This window comes from Drosophila serrata, unplaced genomic scaffold (genome assembly GCF_035046125.1).
Source record: "Drosophila serrata isolate PLE 108 unplaced genomic scaffold, ASM3504612v1 contig_233, whole genome shotgun sequence".
Classification (NCBI taxonomy): Eukaryota; Metazoa; Arthropoda; class Insecta; order Diptera; family Drosophilidae; genus Drosophila; species Drosophila serrata.
The window spans coordinates 517961-545626 of record NW_028257131.1 but is presented as its reverse complement, the minus strand read 5'-3'; the positions used below and the strand labels follow the sequence as shown (position 1 = coordinate 545626).

The following is a 27666-nucleotide window of genomic DNA, read 5'->3' as shown; positions in this document are numbered from 1 at the left end:
CATCTTTAAAAGGCCAGAGATGCCAGTGAATTGGCTAAAAGACAATGATTAAAATAAGTTTCAGGGTCATTCTGGCCGGGTTATTCTTGATTTATGTCCACCCGCGCATTAAGCTCCTATTATCTTTTCACCAGACTATAAAAATTCTGTATAAACCCATTAAATTGAATCCATTTATTTCTTGTTAATTCATTCTATTCTATATGGTAAGTGTGTACAACACTTTAACTTCGTTGTTTTTTGCGATTATAAGTCAATTTCATCCGTGTTAATCTGCGACTTAAAGCCTCGCCGACCTCTTTTTCAATATCTTTGTCAATCCTGTCTGGATATCTTCCATTTTGTAATCCCATCTTGCTGGCAGCCCGTTTTGCTCCGGCGATTTCTCCTTGTTTCGCCAGAGTTTTAGCCTTGGTAATATATTTTAGAGACACGTCGCCTGCTCCCGAATCCTTACCCGTGCATCCTGCCGCTGCTGGTATGCTTCGTCCTTCGTTTCGCCTCGCTGCTCCGTGACTTTTCGCGGCCGGCGATTCACACGTTTCGTCTGGGATAGTGGGGCCAATTTCAGAGTTTTCCCGGAGCCAACACGAGACACGGCAACATTTTTATTTGGACGCTCCGTTGTCATTGGTTTCGAGGCCGAGGCAACGTGACTATTAGTCCGGCATTTAACGCCTTTAATGTTTCTGTGAGCTGGTCGAAGGTGCCCGGGGCACGTAGTTAGTATTCGGCAGCTGCAATCCGTAACACAAATTAATGATTTTCGACTCGCATTGACAGAGCCAAGACAAACAGAAACGAGAGTCGGATAACAAACAACAATCTGCCATGTGTGTGTTCTCTATACTCGACAGCTTAGCAAAATATGCTGATGCCTGTTTGCAGCATCGTGTGTCTTCTCCAGGCCAAAATAAATTGAATAGCCAAGTAGCCAAGAGTAAACAGAATGCACAGGGGAGAAAAGGGTAACAAAATAAATTTAATTTAATTTCAAATTGATAATATTCTAAATGCTATAATTAATATTGTATTTTACTATTTTATAATCACAATATTAATTTTGTTAATGTTTATAATATATATATAACATAAGATTTATAAATCTTATTGTTATTTTCTTCATGATTTATTTGATTGTAAGACATTTTCCAAGTGCCTCTATTCTGTCTATGCCAGCCTGTTGCTAAAATATCAAATATGCTCAACATGGTTACTAATTTTCCATTGTGATTTATCTTCATCATGGCTTCTATCTCTTCTTGTGTTGTGATTTTGGCATCGTTCCTCCATGATTTTAATTAATGCGTTGGGATAAAATCTATTTGCAATATGACCGAACGACTGACTCGCCTCAGGCTTCAAATTAATGTCTGTGCTTGCACTGACAGAAAGAATTTCTCCTCGTTTAGTCAACTGGCTTAAACGATGGCTGGCAACGGTGCGTATGTGTGATCCGCAGCAGGTCGCTTACAATGAGCGAAACGTGCGGCTCGTTTGTCACGTGCGGAGTCAGTAAATTGCAATAAGCGCCGCAGCAAGTCGAAATAAGTGCGAGGAAAGAAAGTCAGCGGAGCGAGAGAGGTTTATTTTTCACGGCAAACCAAATAAAAGTTGCGCATATCAAACGGAAACTGCCACAAGAGTTGTCCCATCAATTGCTGGCACCTTTAGCTGTAGGGGTACGACAAACAACACAAAAAACAAAATACAATGTTATATTTGTTTTTCGTTTAAGCCGGGAAATTGCTGAGAATTTTTTGTGACTTAGAGATGACAAAGTGTTGTTGTTACCACAATATTATTTATTATAGATTTAAAACCATAGTTCTTATCAAACTAAAAACGAAAACTAATAAGTTATAATTTAATATGGCGAATATCTAAAATTTATATTTTCATTAGTCTTCGATATTGTAAAATTATCATTAAACGAATTTAGGTTTGTTTTAAATCCAACATTATCAATATTTAATTCTTTCATTCACTTTCTAAAAAAAAGTATTTCGAATAGTACTTATATCAATAAAAAAGTACATTTTGTCGACATCAAAAAATTATATTTTCGATAATAGTATATGAGGGACGCTCTAATAACACGGAACCGTATTGATTTAGTTTTCAAATATGTTTTCGTAATTTTGAAAAAATTTAAAACTAAGCTATGACTTAATTTTTTATGTCTTATGGAATTGGAATTGAAATATAATTGATAGAGTTAGTTTTTGTTTTTTGGCTACCTTCCTACTTTTTAAAATTCAAAACGATATTTTAATACTAAGTAAGTACTAAGTAAGTAGTTTTATATTCAATCACGATAGGACGATATTTAAATTAATCGAAGCTTTTCGGTCTTAATATATTGTTTCGACTTGTATAGATATTTATTTCAATTGATTCGATATCAAAAAACCACATTCGCCCTATATTTACGTAATGAATTTGTGGATATTACATTATTTTTATCTCTTTCACAAGAAAATATTGTTGAATTTGTTTCGATATCAAAGTATTAAGCCAAATTTTGATTGTTTCTATATCACAAAACCTCCTTTTCCGATATATTTACATAAGCGCTTCGCTGGTATTGCTCCCGTTCCCTAAATAATTCTTGAAGTATAATCTCAATCTTGGCAATTTCCTTTCTCTCACCCACAAAAAAAAGAGGAAAAGAAAAAAGTAAGAAAAGTTTCCTGCCAGCTCTCGTTTATCATTTCGCTCCGGCACGACATTCATTTCGGTTGCCTTGACTGTTTGCACGTTTTTTCATTTGTATCTTCGGGAGGTGTTGTTGGCTCACATAGATTTAAGTGCTTTCTTTGCTGCCACGGCTGGCAGCAGGGCTGCTGAAATAAAATTGAATTAATTTGGCATCAGGACGATACAATTTAATTATCAGCGGATACGTGATATCTGGGCACTTTCCGTCATGCCCAGTTAGCGGCTCATAGTTGCGGTTCATTCAGTTCGCATTTGTGCGCAAAATGTTTATAATTGTTATTGAACACCATTAGCGCTAGCCATGCAAATCAATTTTAAACCAAGGACGGCCATAGTATGTGTTTTTTGCGATCATCTCCGTTCGAATGGCAACAAAAATAGCAAAAATCCAATTATGCCCAAGCACGTATTTTCCATTAAGCAACCAGCAAATGGCGGGCAGCCGGCAGCAGTCAGATAGCCACAAGCACATTATGGGCACAAGGTACTCCACAGTCCCGTTCTCGATTCCCATTCTGGTAAGGTTTATTCGAAAATTCCAGACGGATTGTCGGATAGGATAGACTTGTTTTTGAGTGGCTTTCAAGCATGTCCTTCAAATGGTTAAATCGGAAGGTATAAATGCAGGGAAACAACTTTTAAACTGAGCAGATTAATGTTATATATAAAAAAGATATAAAGCTATAATTATATATATTTGAAATCTATAAAATTTAATCATCAATAAAATTCCTTTTTAATTTACTCCCAAAGACTCCGAATTAAAATCGACTTTTTCAACCGGTATCGATTACTTTTTTAAAAAAGAATTGCAAATGGGAACAGGTCTGATAGTCTCAGCCTTTTAATGAATCACAGCTCCTGCTCCTGCTCCTGCACCGGTGGTCCTTCGTTTATTTCCAACAATTAAACCCATCAATGGCAGCGTCAGCTGATGCGCTTAAGCCAGCCTCGAGACCATTAAGCCCAGTTTGAATGCCGCGAATGCTGCGGAGTCTGGGAAAAGCGGGAAAAGCAGGAGTGCCTCAGCACACATGGCAGTGCACACTTGACATTTCAATTTCCGCATGCACCCCGAGAACTCACAACAAAGGGGAGAAACAGCAACAGCAACAGCAGTAGCAGCTCGACAAAAAAAAAATAAGGAAAAAAATGAGACTGTAGCCAATTCCATGCGGGCAACGTCGCAAAGTTGCTTTCAATTACCCAGTCAGGACACGCTTGCTGCCTTTTGTTTTTTGCATGCCCGGCACGCCCCCTGAATCCACCGACCGCCACCCAACGCCCACTTAGTACTCCACCCGCCGGCGACAGTTGTACAGTTCTTCAGTCTATTCACATTTTACGCTTTGTTTCTGGCCCCGAAACCATCGCTGACTGCCTGGCAATGCAGTTTATAAAGCTGGCAGAAGATGAGGTAGTATTCCGGGTTATTTAGTTTTTCGAAAATTTTCTTGAAGAAATTTTGAATACTTATTAATTGACTCATTTTAAATGGAAGAGTTAAAAGCTCATGTTTTAGATATAATTAACCAAAATAATATAGTTAAATTTAATCATTGGATTATGTATATATTTATTAAAAAACAAGCTAAAATAATAATATATATTTAATATCCATCTAATCTCTTTTGAATATTATAATATTTAAAGAGCTTAAGCTACTGTAAAGTCAGTATCACCTTAAGTTTAAAACAAGTAAGCAAAGAGAATGCATTGCAAGGAAATATAGGGAATATAAAAAGGGATAAGAAGAAGGAGGAGGAGAAGAAGGATTGCAGGTGACCCGGCCACTTCAGCAACTTGAAGTGGACAGGGCGAAAAGCTGTCAAGTGGCATTAATAACAAAGCCATCTCCAAGGTACAGGATAAGCAGCAGTGCGCACCTGAAAGTATGCAGCACTTGTGTCCGCACCCCAGCTCGGGTCTTGCAGCCGGATAAGCTTTCGATCCGATTGGCGGGGCGAACGACGACTCTGAATTATGCTAATTTACTTTTATCGCTTCGCCGGCAAAGTCAATTTAATTGTAATTTTCCAACGCGCAACGCATTTTAGTTTCACTTCCGGCCCGCACTCGCCTTTTTCAATTTCAGAACGGCCCGGCGCGTCTTGCATTTTCATGAGAAATAATTTAATTTGCCTTTTCCACTTCGACGTCCACTTTTCAAACTTTGCTTTTGCCACTTCCTTTGCCGGGGCTTAGTGTCCGTCTCTCTATCTGTCTGTGGCTCCATTTTCATGCTTTTCCACCGCCGTGTATCATTTGGAAATTCAAAGCTCGTACTTTTTTCCCTCATTATTGAAAGGGCGAAGACTCGACTCACAAAAGGCAGGGAAAATATATAAAAAAAACCCCCCTGTTTGGGGGCGAGGGCATAAAACTGCCATGGAAAGTAGCTGGCAGCCGGGTTCTTTGCAATAATGCGATTGGGGGCGCGAACTGCCACGCTTTGCCGGATTCCGGACTCCGAACTCCGGACTCCGGCCTCCTCTCCGCCGCGCCCATCCGGTTCAGTCTGGTCCGGCCGTGTCCAGTCGCATCCGCCTGCGATGCGGCACTGTCTAAGTGGAAAAAAGGTTTTGTCACGGCTAAGCACTTTTCAAATTCACAAGGGTCGCCCCCAAACGCCAGAGGCAGCTGCTGTCCACCGTCGGGACTCCGAAGTCCAAGGGCCACAGGCCACAAACCGCGAAGAGGCTTTCGTCCTTTCGGCTTGTTTTTTTAATAGCCTATGCAGGGGTATATTCAAATTATGGAATAAGGACAGTAGAAAATTATTCATAAAAGAACAATAGTAAAAATAAATTATGATACTAATATTTATATATTTAACAATCCTTGCACCTTTTCGATGATTTGAAGAATATATAAATAATATTTTAAGTCGTCCTAAACTTCAAGTATATTTAATTATTGTAAAAAGTTATGGCTGGACAATTAAGAACTTATATCATAATTTACAATACCTAGATTTTTATTATTAACTAGTATAATTAAAAGATTGTCTTTCAATTAAGTATAAATATTAAGTAATCGGTATTCCTAGGTCGAGACTGCATAGTCTCATCCTTATTTCATTCGATTTCAATGTTTTATACACAATTTTTATGGCTAACAGCGTCGCTGTTGGCCCGGCTCTAAAGTTTTATCATTATAATTGCAACAAACTGAGTACTCTGGCAGCTATTGAAACATCTGGCCAAGGGCTAATGATAAAACAATCTAGTGCGACTTGGGGGATATCCTGCCGCCACCCTGAAGTGTTTGTGGGAAGGGCGATGGCGAAACTTGAGTAAGCCAAGTCAAGTTCTGCAAGTTTTTTGGACTAAAGACTTAAAAAACAAATAAGAAAGATTGGCTACTATTGACAGACTAATGCCTGTCTCGAAACGATAGTTAAAGCAACAATTGGGAAACTTTGCTTTGATTTGTGTTAAGTTTTGCGCAGATTATCTTGCGAAACTTTTTGTCTTGAAAGCTTTCTTTTTAGTCGACGGAAGACTTATGATGGTTGAGTTTTTAAACGATATATTAAAACAATTTCAATTCTTGGTTAATTGAAAAGGAAAGTTAATAGATATTCTTTCTGTTAAATAAAAAGCTGTTGAAAAACTGTTAGTTTATGGTGTTTCATTCACGAATGACATTTTGAAACTGAAAAAAACGCACGGATAACGCTATTTATCAATGTGTAGACTAATTTAATTATATATATAATATGGTTTATCATTTCTTTTGGTATAACAATTTTTTAAAAACCCACTAAACACTTATAATTATGCATCTCTTTAATTCCGTGCGTAATGACCTTCCGACTCCATTGTTTAGCTTAGTCGCGGATCAAAATTTGCTACAAATGCCACTTGATTTCCGAGGAGCCCTCATCCGGGGAAAACTCACTGCTGTCAGCGACAAGGAGCTCCTGCTCCCCGCCTGAGTATCCTTATCTGGTGCACCAACTCGACAAATGAAAGGGTCGCCATGACAACTCAATGAAAAAGTTAGGCATGCAAACTAAGGACCGGGATGTGGATATGGATGTGGATGTGGATGTGAATGTTGCTGTAGCTGTGGAGAGCAGTGAAAGCTGGGACATGAAGTTTGATATCATTAAAGGCCACTTATGTGTCAAATGCAAACGCAGCCGCAATGAAATTCGCCGGGAGACGGTACCAAGAAGTCGACGGCACACTTAAATGTCATTGAAATTGAAGCTCACTTGACAAGTAATGCTGGCGCAACACAGCCCTCGTCCTCGGCCTGTCTACGCCCCTGGCAGGGGGTTAACTCAAGGCAACTACACAAAGGCCTTGTCTGCAGGCACTGACAGAACCGCCCCCGAAGGCAGGCAGGCAGGCTGGCAGGCAGCCCCACTTTTTACAAAACCTGGCTCTGTGTGCTGCAAAAAGTTCCCTCCTTTTCCTCCGATTAAGCCCAGCAAGATTGACATTATCTGTGGCTCTGAGCGATTTGCCAGCAAATGAGAATAGGAGCCGGAAACAGAAGCGGGCTGCAGCTGACGATGATTGGAATATCCTGACTAGCACATGATTTAGTTGTTAAAGTTTTTTAAGTACAAATATCCTGTAAAAATTATAACGATTTTTCATAAAAATGGTCGAATGCACTGCAGATTAATATAGAAGATTTTATATTGGTAATTCATGATTTTAAATCACGCTGTAAAATTTTTTTTCTTGTTAATTTTATAATAATATAAGCTATCTTTATAGGGTATATCTTGTACTATACCAGAGTTCTTTGGAAGGAGTGCAAAAATATGTAAAGCGATGATGGGAAGCAGTGTCGCAGCGTTGACTGTCGCATAATTTTCATAATTGCATTGCCACGCATCAACGGAAATTGCGTGGCGCCAACAAGTCGATGTCAATAATTGCCAGGCAGTCAATGTGCTCAACCTTCACCTCCTCCTTCTTCTGCTCCGCCCCCATCCATTCATCCATCCTGCATCACTCACTCCTTCTCCAGATGGGGCAACGTGGCGTATGCGTAACCGAGCTGCATTCAGGCTGCGGCCGAACAATTTAAAAGCCACAAAAATGCATTAAAATCCGAGTGTGCGCATAAATTATGGCAGTTTCATTAACAAACATTTTCGTAGCTCACTCTATGCCAGGAAATGGCCAACTCCACTCGTAATTAATCCCATGCCCAACTACTTATATTAAATGTGAGCTTAAATGATTTATGGTTTAAACAATTTGCCATCGTCCGCCCAGGTAAGCGGAATGAATGACCAGACGCCATATTTTCCCAGGATCCCAATAAAAGTCAATGAAGCGTTCCAAATGAAGTGAGGCCACCTCGATTTCCCAGCTCTAAGTTGTTCGCATAGTTTTTCGGCGAAACGAGGTGCAATTTGCCAGCTGAGCGAGTTCAGAAAGTCCTGGCAAAAACCGATTAATATAGCCACACGGTGATTGTGTAGAGAGGTGGGCCTGAAAACTTGGTCTGACCTACGCAGGGAAATTATCACAAACTATATCGAGCATTTCTGAGTTTTGAATCGGTTGTAATCTGCTAACCCTTTTGAAACTTCCACAATTAACACATTTGGCTTTGCCAACGCCGCCAGCAGCAACAAGTGCCGCTCCTCTGCTTTTCACAATGAACTTTACCCGCTGACTCATTGCCTTCATACACTGCAAGAAATTTAAATAGCAAGTAATATATAAAGATCCTTTTATAATGAAGTTTTAATAAGGTATAATCTCTACACAACTTGTCAATAATTTCAAAGAAATAAGTTCAAGTTCAAAGCATGATTACTCGGGAAACTATTTCATAGCTTATTTAACTTATAGTTTTTATTACATATATTCTTTTATTAAAGTAATATTTATAGTATTTATATAACTTTTATACAATTTTCACTTTCATTTTGTGGAGTGTTCCGTGACGTTGCTGAACTGTTGCTGCCGCTGTGGTTGTTGCCGCTTTTGTAATATAATAAAACGCTTATTAAATTTTGCCGCCGTTATAACAAGCTGAGCAAGCAGGGCCCACAAAATTGCTGCCTGGGTCGCCGCAGCGCCACGCTTCCGATTCGTTCTTCATCTGCCAGTTGGCTCCTGGATGCTGGATGTTGGATGCTGGCTGCTCTATTCCTTGCCTTCAGGATAATGATGCGGTTTTGTTATGGCTTTTTGTTGGCACGGCCACCGAGACTAGGGCCACCCTGCACATCACCATCATCATCATCATCATCATCATCATTATCGGCACCACACCGTGGTGGCCCCCAGATTGCGGTCTGCAGCACTCAACGGGCGGAGTACACTATCCGGCCATCAAGCCACCCGGAATCCGCCCTCTGTGGAAAGTTTTCGTGTACTGGCAAACACTTTTTCCTTGTGCTGCTGCTGCTGCTGTTATTCTTGTTGCATTTGGCGGCGGCCAGGAAAAGTTCAGAGTATCCATTCAGGGTATCCGAATCTTTAGGGCGGCGGTGGAAAGTCAGCAGGGGGGGATAAGCTGCCGGGAGGGAATATTAGCATTGTGCCAGCAATGGCTACGTAAATAATTTCCCTATTTTCGGCTCTTCTTTATTGTTGTGGTATAATTATATTTTAACGACACTTTGAGCTCAAATTATGACGGCTCACAGGCGGTGGTTTTTGTGTTGATTGTTTGGGTGGCAGAGATGAACTTGAAACGAGTTGGAAAACTTTTCCAAAAACCTCAACTGTGGATGTGTTTTGCAGTTAATTATCATTAGACCGGGCAACTTTTGGTGTGAAAGCCACATAACTACAACGGCAGAGAAAAGTGAATTACATTTTTAGGGGGTACAAGAAAATTCTTATTTAAAAGAGTGTCTAAAACGATAACTGTTGAAAGTCATTAATTTTGTAAGCAAAATCTTTTGTACCATGGTTTTATGCTAAGTGTACACTTTTACTGTATAATACCCTTAGAATACTAATTATCTTAAAAATTAAAGATTTCTTTCTTAAACGCTTTAATAGACCCTATATCGTGCCTGGAACAGGGTGATAAATAAATCGCTTTCTGGCCATAAAACTCCCGCATGCCAACTTGAGTTGTATTCATTTAAAATGCAGCCAGGCCTCTATGAGAGTTAGGTGCCGTAAATCTAAAATTAAATGCCGAGATAAGCGGAGCCTACGTAAATTATGCCATTTGCCAAGGCCCAAGCTCGCAGCAAACAATTTCCGAGCCGTTAAGGCACAAAAAGCAACGCAACCCAGCAACATGCCACATTACATTATGATATTCTCAAAGCACAAAAAGCAACAGGACTGCGGCAAAAACCTTCTCCAATAGGTTGAATCTTTAGGACCGTGTGCCGCCGAATTATAACAATTTCGGAATTTATTTGCGAGCGCCTCATAAATGGCCCAAGTCATTTGTTAAAGCACACATACATATATTTATATTTAAGGATAAGGAAACTGGTGTCCGGATCCTTGTTTACGAGTGTCAGCTAATAATTCACTTAAGCTCTGCTGCATGAAACGCTTTTAAATTTAATTACAAAGCATTTTCCACCCACTGAACGAACACGGTGCGTATACTTGATATCCCTGCTAAGCAGTAAGGAGCATAAATGGGAGACATATGTACCTCCAGCAGGCACTTGGCAGAAATATTAATAACAAGGCAAATATGTTAGCCTGGAAATAGAGTTATGCAACTTCATTTGGCACACGGTGATGATTTATCAGCTAAACCGTAAATACAGAGAGAGAAATCTCTTTTATTTGTACATTTATTAAGTGCTTTATTTTGTCAACAATTTTATTAATACAATTTTACATTTTAAAAATAATCTGGTAAACAGGCATTTTATTTAATGCTTTCCTCAAGCATTTCAATCGCGATATTATCAATTTGTTCTTAATTGTTTTGTTAATATAACCATAATTGGGATCCAATAAATAACACTTACTTCAGTAAATAATATAAAATTTAAGGATGTGTTTTATATTTATTGGAAATTCCCATATAATTCGAATGAAATGTTTTCCGAAGTTTAAATTTTAAATGTGTTAAAACTTTTTAGTTATGTTTATCTATTATATATAGGCTTCAGGAAAAGGACTTTATTATAAATTCGTTTACAGTAATATATATTCTCTTAATTTGTAAATATCTATTGGTAATCCCCATTGACTATAAGGTTGTATTTACAGAAATTGAATATATATCGGGGTGATTTTAATTAGTTAATTAACTGTTTAAGGATAAGTGACATATGTTCCAGGGATATCCTCTTATTAGATGTTTAAAACAAATGCTTAAGTAAAAAGTTTTCGAAATATTTATTGGTAAGCTCCATATAATTCTAAGGTAATGTTTACAGAAATTGTATCGCTATACATGAAATTAGTTAATCAATTATTAAGGGTTCCTAAAAGCACCTTAGTTATTTTTATTAATTATTTAAAGATTTCATAGATGAGTTTAAAAATTTGTATTGACATTTACCGACACCTTTCCTTCTGTGTAAAATCTGACCTGCCTGCGGCGGTGTTGGAAAATTGAGTTGATTCATCATTTTCCTGGGGCTGAGCGGTAACAACACAATAGCTTTCACCTTTTGACGATAATGATGTACGGCGGCGGGAAGGGCGGACTAACCGTTCGCATTTGGCATGATATATGAAAATCATAATGCGCTTTGACAGGCCGCAGTCCTGGAGGGCCCTCACTCGCACGCATTTGTGTCTAAATAAGTGGCATTCGAAGCGCTGGCTCGTTCGCTTTCCGTTTGCCCTAGGTCATGTACATTTTTGGATAGCTTTTTTTAAGTCCTGCCACAGGACTCGCTCTCTCTGTCTCTCACTCTGTGCCTCATCGTAAGAGCGCGCATGCGCCTTGATTTTGTTGACGACAGAGAGTTTCCGCGCGGAAGCAACACGTGCTTGCCAATATTTCGCCGAGTGTTTGTGTTGGGAAAAATGAAGGGTAAACAAATGAATAAACAACAACAAAAAAGTGTGTGTGAGCGCAAAACTGAATGACAGTTTACGCTAAAAGTCGCGTAGTAAAATGAAGAAAAATAAGGAAAATGTGCGAGTGTTGGTGGTGGTTTTATTTTATTATTTTTTCCTCTCATTCCTTCGTTCGTTGGGTGGTTTTGTTGGCATGTGTACCATGCTTTATGTAGCATAACTTTTGGCGCCAAACTGGCATTCGTGCATCGGACATTCGGCGTGATTTATGATGTCACATGTCGCCGCAGAGGTGATGAAGGGCCCAATGCAGTTGGATTGCTGCAAATGCGGTTTAACATTCAATGCGAATGAACGGAAATAAATACAAATGGAAAGCTACATGATATAGGAGTTAGAAGTTTTGTGTGTATTTATTTGTAGTTTTTTTTCCACAAAAATCCGACTAAAGAATTGTAAACCACATTTTGCTTTATATTCTCTGGATGGCCCGTAGGGAATTCGAATGGTTCTGTGAAATATTGATGAACTTACAAAATCGAGACAAATTCGCTCTGGACATTGCATAAAATATGGGAACACAAAGGGAAATAATATAATTTTTGTCTTTAAATTACATAAGTAATATACATATTGAATATCCATGTAAAATTTTTAAAAGGTAAAAGATTAGTCTAAAAATGTGTTTGTAATAAATTTAATTCATATCTAACTTAAGTAATATTCAATATTAGAATTAATCTTTATTATCTTCTTAGAAAATATAGTTTTCAGTCTAAGATTTATATAAATTTATATTTATTAATATGTATAATAATTGTATTAATTATAATTTCAATAGCTTTCATTTCCAGTAGCTTGTATTTAAATTGATTTATTTGTTCCTATATCCTTCATTTAAAATTATCCCATTGACTTTGTACTTCTTTTGTGTGTCAACATTTAATTTTTTAATCTTATTTCCATGAATATTTCACAACTCTGTATGTGTTTGTCTGTGTGTGGGGCAGTCCTTTTCAGTCATTCACAGGAATGTCAACACAGCCACAAAACAACAACAAGTGAACACTCTTTTTGCTCTCTCGCTTCTCTTTTTATTTTTCCCAGTAGAATACCGCTAGACAGATAGCAAAGAGAGTCAAAGTCCTGCGAGAGCAAGAAGAGAAATGCCAAAGGATGCGCTGGCAATGACGCCGACGCAGCGCCAGCGTCGCAGTCAGCGTCGTTCGATTGTGGGCCACGTGTGGCAACAGTTGCAGTAACTTCCTCCGGTGGGGCAGGCCGCGGGCGGTGGGCGAATCAATGCTGGGGGAGGCGGTGTGTATGTCTGCGTGTGTTTATGTTGAACGATTACGCTGACAGAGATAAGCCCAGGCGATAGGACGAGGGCAGCGCTGCAGCGACGCAGCAGCGATGCCGGCAGCGCAGGACGATTTCAGGATTCAGTCATTGCCGGCGTTTCGAACTGTTTGGACGTGTCAAGCGGACGAAATCGGGATATATTGGCAACTGTTGCCATCGGTAGTGTGTCTTAGTATTAGTTAAGCACCACAGGATAGTTGTTGCCGTATGTGTCTGTGTGTTAGTGTGTATGTGTGCGTGTGTGTTAGGCACTATTTGGGGATTTAATGGAAAAAGCATTAATGGATGCTGCCTGGGGGAGTGACTGTAGTGCCATCGGTGATAGTAGTGGCCAGTACATGTATGTGCCTCTCTCTCAGTGTGTGTGTGTTTGAGTGGGCGTAAAGGGATAAATACACGGAAAGAAAAATATATCTACAACGTAGCATATTAAGGATAATAAAAATTTGAATAATTTGTTTATATATAACTTAGTTTGTTGTAATCAAAATACTGAAAAGCTTCTTATGTTCCTTAAAACCATATAAAGTCGTTAAAATGTTTTTAAGCTACGGGAAATCTAAGGAATTTAAAACCTTTTATAACCGACTGAATAGAATTACAAGAAAAATATCAGAATACAAATTGTATAAACTATAATAGTGTTCTTTAATCATGTTTAAAATAAATTTAATTTGATTGGCTTTTATTTCTAAATGGGGAAATATTTGTTATAATACATATCTTTCGTTTCCTATATTTTCGTTTAATGTTTTCTTTTTAATAATGGTACAAAAAATAAGTGTAAGCCATGGTTAAAATCCAAAAGATAGTTAAAGTTTTAAATGCTAAAAGATATCCCATTTAAAATAACTTCGTTCTTTATTACTACAACTAAAGGATTTTCCTCCTTGTTTTTATATAATTACTTCATTTGGAAAATGGACAGCATAAAAATTAAATTTGGTATTTCAAATATTTAGTTTAAATTACAAATTTAAACACAAATTTAACCCTTTAAAAACTCTTTCTCTCTGTGTGCGTATCAATGTTTCCGAGTTTTGTGTGGCTGCCACAGCCTAAAACTATGCAGCGCAATTTTGTGAGCTGACATTTTGTTTGTTCGCCCGCATGTGTGAGGAGTGCCTGTGCTGGTGTGTGTGCGAGTGTGAGTGGTGTTTGGTTTTATCGTGGATTTTACTGACTTCACGGGTTATTTGTCCGCACGAATGTGTTCATAAAAAATGTAACAAAAGTGGATTTTCGCTGGCCCCCGAAAACGCTTTGTTAGCACAGGGGTTCTAACATCCTACGGAACCGGAAACGGAAGTTACTGGTGCAAATACAAAAGCAAACACACGAACCCAAAAATAAAGGACCCTCGCTCCGCGCCAAGTGGATAAAGTAAATTGAATAAAAGGTGAAATAATTCGAGCGCTAAGCAGGCCGAATGTTGGCTAATGGAAAAGTGTGAAAAAAGGTTGGAGCCGGCCAAGTGAACCCAATAAAAAAAAAGAGAGAAAGAGAGAGACAGAGACAGAAAGTGTCGCGAAAAATACCTTCGAAAATTTTCAATTTTCCCAGCGAGTCGTGGGAAAAATGCAAATGTAGCGGTGACTTTTTGCGGGAATTTATGGAGCGGCAAATTGAATCGAATGGCCACCGAGCTGTCAGCGCTGACGTGCCGTGAAGCATGTGCCGTGCGATTATCAAAGTGCGATAAAATTGCCGCAACAATGGCCAAAAGAGAGACAGAGAAAAAGCTAGGAAAAATCGGGAAACCCCTCGAAAAAAAATGAAATGGAGATGGAGGAAACACAGAATCGCTGCCTAGTCACAGTCCATAAAAATTTACCGTCTATGCACTGCGTATAATTTATGGCCGCGATTCGTTTCCTTTTTCTCCGGTTTTTTGTTATTTTTCCTGCTTTTTGCCGACCACCTTTTGGCAATTGTTGAATGCAGCCGCAAAATATGGCGTGAATATATATTTTTTTTCGCCATCTAGCATGTGTAAGCTGCCGGACATACATATGTGTTAGTGTTCCTGGCAAGCTGCCAAAAATAATAAAATCACAATCCTATGCCAGACAACTCCATATAAGTGCTGCTTCTGCTGCTGGTGCTGGCGGTGGATCCTGCATCCAGGACGTGGCCAAGATAACGAGGTAATTTCACTGAATGATTCGCAGATTCCGCAGTGTTTGTGTTCTTGTAGCATTTTTAGTCTAAGCAAATTGAGTTGCCGCCGGTTTGGAAAATCGCACAACATCGATGCTTTTTTCCAGCACTTTTGTTTCCTCTTTTTGACTCTTTCTTCTGGTTTTCCACAAGCTGTTGAATTATGCATTGCCCGGAGATAAGCTGGAAATGTTGCACAAGGCTGCCAATTCGACTGGCCATCGGGGATTTGGGTGGCCTGGTCGGGTGGGGTGTCCATTAAATTTTAATCTTCGAAAATATTTGTATGCAGCGGGTGCGATTGCAAAGCCAATCTTAAAAAGTTAGCCGAGATAGCGAGCTCTCTCAAAGGATAAAAGGAATGTGGTCAAGGGGAAAAAATTTACATTTTATTGGAAATTCTTTTCGATTCGGTTGCGTTTCCTTGCTAGTCGTGGGCATTGCCAAGGCTTTTTGATTATTCAGGATATTTAACTTTTAGGCCACTTAAAGTGTTATCTTAGTCAATAGTTTTAGTTTCTACTCTTTTTATAACATAATATTATTAATTTCTAACATTAAATTAATCAACAAAGCATATTTTTTTAAATCAATAAATTGAGAGATTTGTTCTTAGTGTTTTCATTTTTCTTGCACACTTTTTACTTGCTTGGTCGTTACTTTAAATTTCTCGTTACTTTTTACCACAAAAACTTAGAAGAATAGAAGCTTTTCCATTTTTCCTTTTTTATTCAGACCACTGAACTTCCTTCAAGACATAATCGTTTGCTGTCATTATGACTGCATTTAGCGGTCCCATTACATCTGCGTGTCTTGCCAACGCTAAATTACTTCCTCATCTGACACCTTAAACCGCTATCAGGCGGAAAATTTTAAAGAGTTGGAAGCAGACCGAGTTGCGAGCTGTTGTACCAATTAAATTTATTTGTTAGACCAGCGAGCGATGTCACCGCCATGGCCAACGTCCTCGCAATACACTCAAGTCAACTTTATTCATAATAACAAGAGCCCCATGCGGCACGACAGTACAAAAGCACAAGTAAAATATATTGATGATTTAAGCGATATTTTATATATATTTAAAATACATATAAAGCTAAAAGCTTTTATTCCTTGAGTTTAAACAAAAAATCATCATCTAATCAAGTGTCTAATGAAATCTCTAATTACGAACATTCATACTAAATATTTTCTGTAAATGAAGAGTGCTTTAAAAATATAAACTTTACTATATAATTAACCCTTCACTCAGTTTTCGTTTTAAAGAAAATTGTAATTTATATTTTAGAGTGGCATTTAAAATTATTCCTTAATCTTCAGTAATGATTTGAAAATCCTATCCTTGTAAAAAGTACAATGCAAATATATATGTTGATGATGCTAAAAGTGTTGTAAAATAGATAAAACTAAATTGGGGTCTTAAGGAGGTTTAAAAATGTTAATGTATTTAAATAAATTAGATTAGATATATATATTTTTTTCTGTGTTTCTTGTGCACCGACAGCATCTAAACAAAGGCACTCGAAAACGCCAGAGGGCCACGAACAAAGATAAAGGGGCAGCACAGCAAGCTCGGAGGTTTGTCAATGTGACAATGCAGCATCTCTGAACGAACCGCTGGCCTCGGATCCGGCTCTCCCCGACTCACCTATCCCGCCTAGTCCAGATATATATGTATCTGGAGAATCCGGATCCCAAGGGGACTCCCTGCAACGGCGGGACACCGAACAATGGAAAGTTGCCATGGCAGAAAAAATATGCGCGCCCATTACATTTTGTTGCCGTGCCTCATTTTTCTTGTTGCCCTTCTAGACAGGCTCTCTGTTGTGCCCGAATTGATGTTATATAAAAGGTGGCCAAACATTTGTTGGGACACGCGAAATCGGAAGAGGGGGAGGGGGACGTGAAGAGTGCGGCAACAATATGAATAGGTCGAAAGATGCCTGGTCCTGGCACGGCACAGCGAAATGTTATTAGGTGGCCCGTCGCCTTTGCATTTCCGGTGGCCCATCCTCGCCGTCATTAATCCTAATAGAAACAGAGATAGGGAAAAATCTTCGAAATATATAAAAAAATGTAATTAAAAGCCTTATATAATTATTTCTTTAATAAAGAATGTTTTTGGTAGGGAATAAAATATCTATGAAATAGTAAGATATTTAAGCTAACATAAACGTTAAAAAAAGTTATGTTATAACATCATATATTAATAATTTATATATATTAAATGCATATATACTTTAATCTTATTGAATCCTTATTTTATATAAATTTAAGCATTCTGAGTAGAGTTTTTTTCCTAGTGCATTCTTAGCCTCATTTCGTTGCAGCACCTCCTGATCTATTGTCCAGGTCGGGAGTACATTGTTCCAGTGTCCGTTTTGTTTTCCAGCCGTAGTCCTAGCCGTAGCCGTAGCCGTAGCCGCAGCCGTAGTCCTTGCAATGGATTTAGCCATTTACGAGTACGTGGCCCGCGACGGATGCTCTTTGACTTGCGGCCAAGCCCTTTGTTGGCTCGAACCAAAGAGTTGCACTTCAGGCCGGGGGAGTGCAAATGGATATCCATTGTTCGGAGCATTTCGCATTAGGAACCGGCGAAGGGTTCAGAAGTGGGTGCTGCCGACAGGAAATTGCCGGGCTTTAAGAAAACCTTTAAAAAGAAAACCCTATTTGGGTGGCAACAGGATGTCTGGCATATAAATTGCCAGGCTGTCAACCAGCGCTAAATGCAAACACATCCGCCCCAAAGTGCTGCGAATATGTACTGTGTGCAACAACGTTTGCATGCGAGAACAAAAAGCAAACAAACATTGCAGGTGACGAGCATTAAAACGATTCAACAGCTCCGTCTCAAAGCGAGAAAAATTATATTGCTTAACGCCTGCACCACCTTATGCCACCTCCTATGAGCCACCAGCCCCACCCACCCGTCCATCCGTCCGTCCGTCCTCCACTCACTTCCAATCCCACGCCCAGTTCATCCACCGGATGAGGGCGTGGCAACAGCGGATGCAGCAGCGTTTAACCTCAGCCCCGATGAGAGAGCTTCACTGAGGCAAAAATATCTCAGCTTACACATAATATTTAAACTTAAAGGAAAACTACACAACTCTAAGAAAAATACATATATTTTTGTTTCCAATTTTCATAAGTTAGTGCACCACAATTTTAAGAATTTCTTGTTAACTGTTATAAATTCGTATAATGCTTTTTGTTTTTGAACAAAGATTAATATGAAGTTGTATCTTTTGTCTGGGAAAGTATTTTTAAAATAGCTAATTAAGCTACTTTTATGGGAATATTTTCCTAATGTTGTTCAACTCAGATTGAAATAGATACATTTTTCGCATAGTGCATTTGGGATCAGGGGTGATTTGCGCTCGGCTGCCTTTACAACACATGAAGGCATGACCATGTTGCCTTTGAATTGTTGCCTTCGCTATTGCTTTTGCTGTTTGCTGTGGCGTTCCGCACTTAAAGCCTTTCAGAGCTGAACAAAAACGGGGAAAAAGGTGAGAAATATATTGGGTAGAAAATAAAAAGGAACCAGCACTTGTGAGCTCAAGGTGAATGCTGAGCCAAGGACTCGCCGCCCAGGGAGTATCCATTGCATGGCCCAGCTGCATCCACCGGGAAGTAGCCTCTTTTCGGGCATTTCAATGTAGAAGATTGATTGCCTTGGTCCCAAATTGTTTCCACTTTGCTGGAGATGAACCCAATGTACGTAAATGGATAATGGATAAGTTCAGTGAGCGAAGAGTAAGGAGCCTTTTATCACCTAATTGGAGGATGAGGAGAAGGAGAAGGCACAAGGAAATTTTAGCATCCTTCGGCTTACATTTTAAGAACGCCTCCAAAGACCTACCTTACTCAATGGAGAGCTTAGCAGAAGTCGGATTTAGTCTGACATCTTTGCAAAGCAAGAAGAAATCATTCAAGTATTTAAGGATATATCTAAGACATTTTATTTAACATTTATTTGTTCGTTTTAAATTTATTAAATTGCTTTATAATTGAGTTATTAACAGGTTAAATCTGATTAAGTGTATATAATTGAATACTGCTGATTATTTATTGTATAAATTCCTTAAATTATTTTCGCTCAAGTGGATTATCAAAACAAATAAACAGCTATTTTAATCATGGCCACACATCACGGTGAAATAAATAAACAAGAGATCAACGTGCCCCAACAAGGACACGCATTTACAAAAAGCCCATTTAATCCAGAGTGACACAACTAAAGCGGCGTCCACATATTTAGTGTCAAATTTGCCGACAGCTATGTAGCAGTTATGACACCAGACACAGACACACACAGAGGCCAAAGTAATCGCTTTGCGAGTGCGGAGGACGCAGGATGTGGCCTGTATCCTGTCAGCTGAAGCTGGCCCCGTCGGCAGATCCGCTGGAAAATCCCCCAAGTCAGACAGTTAGACGGCACAAAGGCGTGCAAAATAAAAACTCATTAAAAATGAACGAGCTAACACCCACACGCAGGTTATCCCGGGCACTCTAAGGACGACGCCATCGTCCAAGTGCTGAGCAAAGAAACGAATTGCTCGTGGCAAATCGTCCAACAAAAGACGCTGCTAAAATAAACAAATCATTTTAAATTCTCAATTAAATGCAAACAGCGCCGGCTACCCTCCGCCCATATGTGTCGGCTGAAAAGGTGTCAAGTTGCAAACATTAAAAGGAACTCTATGTGACCCTCAGCGTCCACACAGCCGCCCCCTCGATAGTCCTTCGCCCATAGCAGTGTCAAAAGTGCAGAGAAAAAAAAAACATTTTTAAAACCCGATTACTTTTTTAAATTATGGGTTTTAGTAATACATTTTTAAAGACTTTGATTGAAGAGCATTTTGCTTCAAAAGTATAGATGATATATTATCTTAGCTTTAGTTAGAGCTTTAATGTTTAATTTAAAGTTTACATTTTCTTTACTAATTATTTATTAAATCTTAATTTCGATGAAGCTGGAATTTTATTCAGAATTTAAGCTACATTCCTCTCGTGTACGATCCCACGCCTGTCGATTGTGTGTAATGGGTGTCATGATGATGTTTATTTAGTCGCTAAGCTAAGTGCCCGGCTGTCTAAGGAAACGAGAAAATCCAGATGGGCGGGAAAGGATTCTGCTGGGCTTCGTTTTTTTTATTATTTCTTTTTTTTTGGGCCCCGGCTGTTGAACTCCTGCTTCTCGACCTCAAAACATGTTTATGTCTTCCTCATTGTAGTCGGTGCGCTTGTGTGTGGGGGAAACTTGGCCCAAGTCATTCCAAATAAAATTTAATGATGGCAAAAGTCATTCATTTCGTATGTTCGCTCATAAATACTCGTTAAATGTATTTACCAAGGGCTCTACGGCAATGCAAACGCCGGATTGCTCTCGGTTTCTGTGAGTCCTCGTTTCGAATGGGATAAAAGGGATGTGTCTCTCCGTCTGTGTTTCTGTTTCGGGGGAAGTCCTGGCATAGAAACCTCCCGATGCGGAGGACTCATGTTGATTTCTCGCCTCTGTCGGCGTGTGTTGTCGAGTTTTGGCATATTTATATAGCACTTTGTGTACTCGGTATTCAGAATTCTGTGTCTCGTATTGTTGTAATTCTCGCATGGATTGTTTGCGCAGCTCCAAATGCGAATCGCTGAAAGCCCCATAACCTTTACGTCGGAAATGATTTGAACTTGACATGCAAATATTGAAATGAAAGCGGAATTTTCGGGCATTAAGTCTTACGAATTGTGAAAATGTTGAACTAAGCTGAACGCAGCTTGTAAAGTTTAATATATATATATATATCTATTTTCAACGTGGTTTTACTCTCTAATGATAGCTTTAAGTACTAAATCCCAGATCCCTTAGGTGTACTTTATATTTATTCCCCCATTATTTTTGTAACAATTTAAACACTCATCAAATTAGCAACTTTACAAAACTAAACAAATGCGAGAACTGATATAAAGCAACTCATTTAAGCGTATTTATTTTAACTCGACTTTTTCCCTTACCGACTTTTCCATCATTTAATTGCTAAACTAACTTATTTGGCCTTTGAAAATGCACACTTTTACATTTTTGGCAGGCAAAACAATGAAAAGGAAAATATTTTTATAATGCATATGTATATTAAACTGCTGTTTTCCCTTTTCCATGCATTTCAGGTGGCTGAGCAACATCTGAAACGACTGAAAATTTCCAAGTAAAAACAAAGAGGGGTCTTAGACAAAAGCCAAACATCTGGAAAGCCACGTAGAAGGAGTTGCATATACATATATATATACATATATATGTGTGTATATATATATTCATATTGGAAAAATAAACAAGCTGGGATACACGAAGCTGCTGGAAAAATAAACGAAACTAAACTTAATTTTCTGCAGGCCACACATTGAATTTTCATGCAACGAAATGAGTTTATTAGAGTTTCCTTGTCTAGACATGGCCAAAGGTGAGTCTCAAAACAGGGATACCTAGTTCTTAAAGATCTTAAAAAGTTCTATTTAAATAGCGATCACATTTAATTCTTAAGGAATTAACATTTGTATAATGTATTTATAACATTCATTTTTATTTAGTTTTTGAATGCCTAGATTTTATTTAATTTGACTACTGCAATAGTTGAATCTTGTTGAATTGGTATTATAAATAATAAAAAAAAAACAAAAGACGTATTTATCTATTTAAGTAATATGTATATACTGCTTTTATATTATAATATCTAATTTGGAATACAACTACTATCAAAATGAGATATTATGTTACAAAAACAGTTAATGTATGATTGACTCGAAATTGAAATAGGCTAAGGTTAGTATTGTATTGTATTATTGGTTTATCAAATAAAAAAAAATGAATAAAAAAATTATAAATTAAATCCGTAGTTTTTTTATTTAAATGCATTTGTCAAATAATCACAAATACTTGTATTTACTTATATTTATGACCGTAATCATTTACCATTTAAATTTATACAGAATTTGCCAACTTTATACTTTGTAAAATACATATATATATTTTTATATACAATTTTATATTTAAAATTTTTTTATATTAAAAAGGTTATACAATATTTTTCGGTATCTCTAAGTCGTAAGAGTATGATTGTAACCAACTTGATAGCGTTATTATTATTATTATTATTATTATTATTATTGTTGCTAGCCACAGCAGCTGCAAGTCCTGGCAACTGTTGGCAAACAAACTGCACACACTGCCTGACTATATAATATATATGTATATATGCATATATTCATAAATATATCAAATGTGATGTTGCAACAACCTGCAGCCTCTAATCCCCCACCCAAGTGGTCGGGCTCAGCAGTCAAGTGCTGCCTAAATGCGACTGCGAATCCCGAACTGAATCCGAAACTGAAACCGAACCAAGAGCTCACGCTGGCGGATCCAAATTAACCGCATTTATGAGTTGCACTCGAGGTCCTCGAAACACACACACATAGAGAGGGACTGCCGGCAGCTGTGGCGGCATTAAAGTTTTATACAAACTATGTACATAGCGACATTGTTGGTAATTAACCTGCCGCATGGCACCCTCTCTATTTTCAGCGCTGCTTTTGGGAGCGTCGCTCCTGGTACTGCTGGCGGGCCTGCCGACCCCCATCCTGGCCACAAGCGGCTTACGGGTGCCCACATTCCTGCTGGAGCCAGCACCGCGCCTGCTCTTCGGCAATGATACCGGCGCCCAGGTGACCTGCACCGCCCACGGCAGTCCGCCGCCCCTCGTGTCCTGGGTGCTGCGCGACGGATCGCTGGCCACCCAGGTGCCGGGCCTCAGGTAAGTCCCAGCACTTTTGCAATCCTGCGGTGCGCCTCCAGTCCCACAGCAATGGGCTTGGGTTATAATAAGCGGATGTCGTTAATGCACTGAGGGAAAATGATATACTATATATATAACAACACTTATTATGTTTAAGGGATTAGAAACCTTGAGACATGAGCTACACAAATTGATTTGAACTATATTTCTGTGAACAATTTATACTTCCTCAACAGTTTCATAATGCTTCTTAATAAGAAAGTTCAACATAACTATGTAACATTTTGTTATTTGGTTTTATAGTCTTCCTACTTTCCCTTTGAATATTTTCTCGAGTGTACATAAAGTGTTGAGAGTTGTGGCCATAAGTATGTGTCGTTTGGCTTCCTGTCGGCGGTTTTGGAAGTCACATTGCTGTGGCTTCAGTTTTTGCCAGCGGCATTAAAGTTATTCCCTGACGCACAGCTTCTTCCCAATTGATGTGGTGCAAAAAGACACCGGCGAGGAAAGCTGTGAAAATCAATGTTAACAGATGAACGCCACCCCATTCCCATTTTCCCATTTAGCCGTTTTCCGCCCTTTCCTTCTTTGTGGCCACAAATTTCAATGGAAATGCTTTGCTGGCAGCAACAACAACACTGCGGGGGAGGCAGACAAAAGATGCGCTTTTTGTTTGTTGCCTCAAAAGGCCAAAGAAATTACACAAAAGTAATGCAACCAAGTTGCAAAGACAGCAGTTCTCATACACAGACAGCAGGCGTTGCAGAAATAGCACAAGAAGGTAGTAAATTCTGATATTAACAGGAAAATAAGAAGCATTTCTTAACTATTAAAGAAATGGTACTAGGAATGCTATATATAAACTATTTATATTTATTTATAGATTAATCTCTTGATGAATACAACTTTCGTGGTCCTATTATTTCATCTCCAACTGTTGACATTCTCCTGGTAGCATTTTCTATCTATTTTGTCTGTTTGTGAGTTGTGTGCGAGAGCATTTAACATATTAAAAAACGCATCCTTTGCCGGATGACAAGTTGAATGCAGGATGCTCACACACGTCTGGCATTAATCAAGGCGAGTGTACATTAGTTGCTCCGGCAAATAGGACTTTAATTTGCGGTTATTTTTGCCTGGGATCCATTAGTAACTACTCAACGCAATTAACGCACTTTACACACGTACTTTTTATTGACTACCGCTTTGTTTGGCTTAGAGCTTTTTGTAGCAAACTTTTGCTGATCCATTCTACCGTCCCATCCCTTAAACGATTATATAATGCGAAAAAAATAATAAACAAATATACACATTTACATATGTGTGGCAAGAGCAGTGACAGTAAGAACAAACAAACAAAGGAGATAAATCGTAAAAATAGCGCACTTCCTATGGCAGCACGACCCGAAAATAAATACGGGCATAAAAATGTATAGACCCACGGCACAACTCTCTCCATATATATGGCAACAAATTTACTAAAAGAATTTTTATGTTTCGCAAAATGAAATGTCATTTCAAATACGTGATCTGGCACACATACACGTCCATAAGCCCGAGGATTCCATGTGCATGTACGTCGACGACTGTCAGTCTGGCAGAGCCGAAAAAAATAGAATGTACAGAAAATCCGGTTGCGACGGCACTGCTACTACATACTACTGCATAGAAATGAAACAAAAATTTATTTTAAGCTACTAAAGAGCATAGTTGAGTTCAAGTGACGACTATATAGGACGTGTACTTATCTGCTGCAAAAACTGATGGACACACGGACAGCGGACAGCGGACAGGGAGCACGGAATCCGGAGTCAGGCAGATCTCTCTCTTTTTTGCCCCCCCCAGGCAAACGCAATAGACGTAAACAAATTGCTGGCACTTAAACATTTTTGAAAACAGCGCTTGATGAAGTTTTCCCTTTTTTGGTATATGCTGCCCGCCGCTTGTTGTCCCAGGCATCATCAGGATTCAGTGCGCCACATCAGGAGAAGTCAAGCCGAAGTCCCAACCAGCTGCACTGCAACAAAAGATGGGTAGAAATATATGGGTGTTCTCTATAATGTATAAGAAGGTTAAGGAAAGTCTAAGAACTGTCAGATAAAGTATGCTTTATTCTTTAGCATCTCTGAAAGATTTAATTTATTTGCTGTCCTAGTTTTGAGTCTATATTTTTTTTCGAGTGCTCCCATCGCTGTCGTCATAGCTTGTTAGACCAAACTGCAGCTGCAGTTGAGATGATTAGCGGACACGAGAATGCAACTGCACTCAGGAACTGCGTCTGCCACTGGAGTGCAGAGAGGATGAGTTGAGAGCAGAGGTTGGATTGTGGACTGAAGCTACTCCGGCGGCATGTATGACTTATGTGATGGAAGGTTGATGGGTTTTCGGGCTGCTCCAGAGCCACGGAGCTAATCAAATGCATTAAAGCCCTGCGGGAGGCTTTAAGTTGCGTTTTGTTTGGCAACTCATGTTAGGGGTAGAAGAACAAGCCATAGAACATGACAACATACCAACTTTTGTCATAGAAAATTTAAGCATTTTGACTTCAGAGATTAAGTTATTGATTTTATATACAATTTGTTCATCTGCTTTGATATATAGAGAGTTAAGGTAAGAGTTTCTCAACATTGAAACTGCATAAGAGCTTAGGTAGTTGTGCATCATTTGGGTTCAACATGCATACAAGCGGCATTAAGCTTATTGCATTTTTATGTAAATTCACACTTTGCGCCCCATGTACTTGCTTGGTGCTATAAAAATACTCGCCAGCAAATGGCAGCCACTTTGCTGTCGCTTTTGTGGAGCAAATTTTTGTGTGCTCCACGTTCAGCCATCCCCAAATGCAAATAAATAAATAAATATGTAGGGAGCGAGGGGTAGGGAAAACCTAAGAAAAGAATGTGCCCACTAAAATATTGCATTTTGCCGTTCGCTTTTGTGCTTTTCAGGAAAATATCTGGCAACGGCACCCTGCACTTCCCGCCGTTTTTGGCGCAATATTATCGCACGGATGTGCACGAGGCCACCTACAGATGCCGGGCGAGCAACGAGGCGGGCACCATACTCAGCAGGAACGTTCAGGTGCAGGCAGGTGAGTGTAATGTACTACGAACTAGTACAACTATGAGTAAGGGTATGAGTATGAGTGTGAGTGCGAGTGCTCCTGCTCCGAGTGTGAGCAGCCAAAGTAGCTGAGCGTGGAATGCGCTGCCCCCCATTAACGGTATTCGAGGCGAAGAAAGAAAGTGTTGCCAACTTGCTATGGTAACTAAAATTGGTCCAAGACAAGAAGCACTCACATTTTAAGAAAGCAACAAAGACTTTTCAACGTAATATAAATGGTAATAATTTAATAAGGAATCTATAATTACCTTAGCAGAAAGGAGTCACAGAGGTCCTTTTGATTAAATATTAAATTAAGTCTTGGTCTTATCTAAGTAATTGTTTTATATTCTTCTTTTTATCTTCAGATTTGAAATAAAATATGAATTTAACAAAAGACATAAACTTCATTAGCAGCCCCAAAAGAATATAAAAGCCCTAAATTGTTACTAATGAATTATAAGACTAATCCTTCAATACTTTATTATTATTTGTCTAAAAATACATTGGTTTCTGAATAGACTTAAAGTGACTCATAAACACTGTGCTTTATTTTGGCATTATATACCTCTCAATTTACTATTATTTGCATAAAAGTACTTTGGGGTGTATTTAAAAACATGATGCATTCCTATCTCGATTTTCTATTATTTGCCTAAAAAAAAACATTGTTTTTTCTGTACTTTTAAAGTGATTTAAAAACATGATGCTTTGCTGATATTATACTCTCCCAGATTTATTTAGAAATACTCCCAGTTGCCAACACTTTTAGCGAGAAGAGAGAGATAGTGCCGCATTATGTTGACAACATTTTGAAGCTGCTCACGTTCGCTGTGCTGGCATTCTTTACGATTCCGCTTGCTGGCAGCCCCTGGGATGTCACCTGTGCGCCACTTTTTCTTACTTTTCGTCCTTCTATTCCACTTCATATAACATTAATATCCTGTGAGCTTCCTGCCAGCCCTCGGGCTTGCGCTTGGACGCTGTGATCGATGCAACAACAAAACTTGGCGCGGCTCTGCAACTTGCTCGGGGCTCTGAAATTAAGTTAATTATTTTATGCACTCTCCCTGTTTGCTCGGGCCCCTTAATGCTTGACCTCGAAAACGGGGCACGTCGGCTGTATTTGCAGAGCCCGGGCCTTAAATAAACACAGAGTACCCGCCAGCAGGCTCTCTTCCTTTCGCAACGAGGAAAAACCAACGTTGCATGATAGTCGCTTAAAATCTCATTCAATATTTACACTTTGCATTTTCCATGTGCATCAGTCGTGTCACTCTTTTTTTATGCCTTCCCTGCTCTCATGCTCCTGTACTGTGGTGCTTCTTCCTTTGAGTATTTTGGCTGCTCTTCAACTTCCGTTTTGCATGTAATTTCAAGCAATTTCATTCATTTAAATGCCAGCCATTCCGTATTGTGTCCCGTTTATTGGGCCGCTCGGTGTTGTTCCCTGTCGACAGTGTCGCCATCGGATGCCAGCTCCAAAGGGGCTGCGATTCTTTTGCCCAAAAGCGTTTTATGCGCTCATCTGTATGCGCAGTTTGCACCAACGGGCAGACAGCACTGTTTGTTGACTTTTCCTATATTCCTCCCTG

At 39.0% G+C, this 27666-nt stretch overlaps 1 protein-coding gene across 1 annotated transcript in view; it reads left to right on the top strand.

Moving 5' to 3' along the window:
• The first annotated feature begins 13106 nt into the window (after nucleotides 1–13106).
• Dscam3 (Down syndrome cell adhesion molecule 3) overlaps nucleotides 13107–27666 on the top strand; it is a 35161-nt gene continuing 20601 nt past the window's right edge. Inside the window, exons 1-5 of the mRNA XM_020957338.2 lie at nucleotides 13107–13184; nucleotides 15013–15172; nucleotides 21351–21640; nucleotides 22759–22987; nucleotides 25918–26060. Of these exons, the coding sequence (XP_020812997.2) occupies nucleotides 21601–21640; nucleotides 22759–22987; nucleotides 25918–26060 (412 nt within the window). The 5' untranslated portion in view covers nucleotides 13107–13184; nucleotides 15013–15172; nucleotides 21351–21600. The remainder of the gene's footprint in view (nucleotides 13185–15012; nucleotides 15173–21350; nucleotides 21641–22758; nucleotides 22988–25917; nucleotides 26061–27666) is intronic.